The sequence below is a fragment of the Kryptolebias marmoratus genome, linkage group LG9 (genome assembly GCF_001649575.2).
Source record: "Kryptolebias marmoratus isolate JLee-2015 linkage group LG9, ASM164957v2, whole genome shotgun sequence".
Taxonomy (NCBI): Eukaryota; Metazoa; Chordata; class Actinopteri; order Cyprinodontiformes; family Rivulidae; genus Kryptolebias; species Kryptolebias marmoratus.
The window spans coordinates 23983147-23984949 of NC_051438.1; the positions used below are offsets into that span (position 1 = coordinate 23983147).

Sequence of the window (1803 nt, forward strand, 5' to 3'; positions counted from 1 at the left end):
AGAACATAAACTCAATGCTTTCATGCACAAACATGAAATAAAAAATAATGAGAAGTAGTTTCAAAATTTAGCTTAAACCAACTACCCACCCACTGAATATATAATAATGCCTTATGAAATTACTTAGACACTTATTCAACCATAATCAGAAACTTGACTTTCTTTTTGACATTTTTTGCCCAAGCAAAGGCCCGCAACCCACCAGTTGAGAATCCTTGCTCTAAAGTAGTAGACATTTAGTTTTCACTAACATTAAAACATTGAGATCAAGATCTCTTTTACCAAGGTGACCTGACTAAGAGGTCAGCACACATAAAACAGTGATAAAAAAAAATTATAGAATAAAACATGCAGTTATTTTACTGTGATAAAGTAAAGAAGATCTCTTGTGGCGTTTAGAGCCTGAGGCACCTCGCTGAAAACACGCAGTACTTAAAATCCTGCAGCCAACTGTTGAGGCGTCACTGTCTGGTGTGAACAGCAAATATGTTGGGTAAAAAATTATAATAATAATAAAGCAACTGAGCATACTTGTGTGGCTGCTGAGTTTATGACAGTAACACAATACAGAGTATAACATTTGCTGAATGAGTTGGACATAACTGGGATGGAAATAATGAGGCAGAATTTGACACCAAGAAGAGTTCTTTTTTTAATATATTACACGTTTCTGAGATTGCATTTCACTTTTATTTTGAAGAGATTCCTCGTTTCCGGTGTCGCCATTGTTAAGCCCCGTGGATTTGACGCAGCTTGTGCGTCAGATGACGGTTAAAGGGCTGGCTGGGGCTTTCTCCTCTTCACTCCTGTATTTACGTAGATCAGCGGGTCTCCCAAGAAGGGAAAAACACTACCAGGACACCGCTGATGCACACGCCGGTGATGTAAAACCGTGACCGGATGTTTGTTGTACTTATCGGGGAGGGGAGAGACCATGACTGCCTTAAAAGACTGATGGACGCTGTTACTCTTTTATAGCTACTTCACATCCCGGTCAGTCAGTCAGTCATTCATTCATTCAGCCCCATCTCTGCTGCGCCTGGGTCCTGTTACATAAACCCACCCGCTCCGTTGGTTGGTGGCCGTCTTTGAGAGGATGGAGAACCGGCTGGTTTGGCTGTGCGCCGTCGCCGTCCTGTCGGGGACCCGGAGCCCCGCGGCTGCTGCGGGGAGGAGCTGCTCTGACACCCGGCAGGTGTACTCAGAGAAGGGATACAGCACCAACTCCGCTCCGGTGACTCAGATCTCCGGTAAGATCAGCAGCTGTTTAAAAAAACAACTATAATGTGTTAATCAGCGTGTTATATTTTACTTCAAAAACACAACATTATGCATGTGAAAGTCATCAGAGCCACAGTAATGTTATGATGATATTTAAACACTGAAGCTCTCATTGATGGACAGCAAATCATTATTCAAGAAACTGATATCTGAAAGAAAGACCAATGTGGCTCACAAAACTCACAAAATAAGCCCCAGAGAGAGAGAGAGAGAGAGAGAGGAGAAATATATCAGGGCATCATGGTGAGTTTTTCTCCAGAGAAATAATGCAGAGCTGTTTAAACCAAATTACACCCAGCCCTCCTCCCCTCTGTGTGGTTTAAATAGGATGATTAAGGGGATGAGCAAATTGCCAACACCGGTGCAACAAAGAACCTCGCCCCTAATTAGTCTTTGCCCGCTGTTTAAATCCGTGCATGTGCCCATACAGGCTCTGTGATAATCTCATTCTCAGAAATAAAGCAGTAGAAATAAGATATTTTGAGGATTAAAACCAGTTGGATTGTTTTTTAGGAGAGAGAG

General features: G+C 42.4%; 1 protein-coding gene across 2 annotated transcripts in view; it reads left to right on the forward strand.

Annotated features, from left to right (window-relative positions):
* Positions 1 to 329: 329 nt before the first annotated feature.
* Positions 330 to 1803, forward strand: part of gpc2 (glypican 2) — a 12264-nt gene continuing 10790 nt past the window's right edge. Inside the window, exons 1-2 of one of the 2 annotated variants that reach the window (XM_017408450.3) lie at positions 330 to 879; positions 979 to 1250. In XM_017408450.3, the coding sequence (XP_017263939.1) occupies positions 1097 to 1250 (154 nt within the window). In that variant the 5' untranslated portion in view covers positions 330 to 879; positions 979 to 1096. Of the gene's footprint in view, positions 1251 to 1803 lie in introns of both variants that reach the window. The other variant, XM_017408449.3, reaches the window with a different exon arrangement.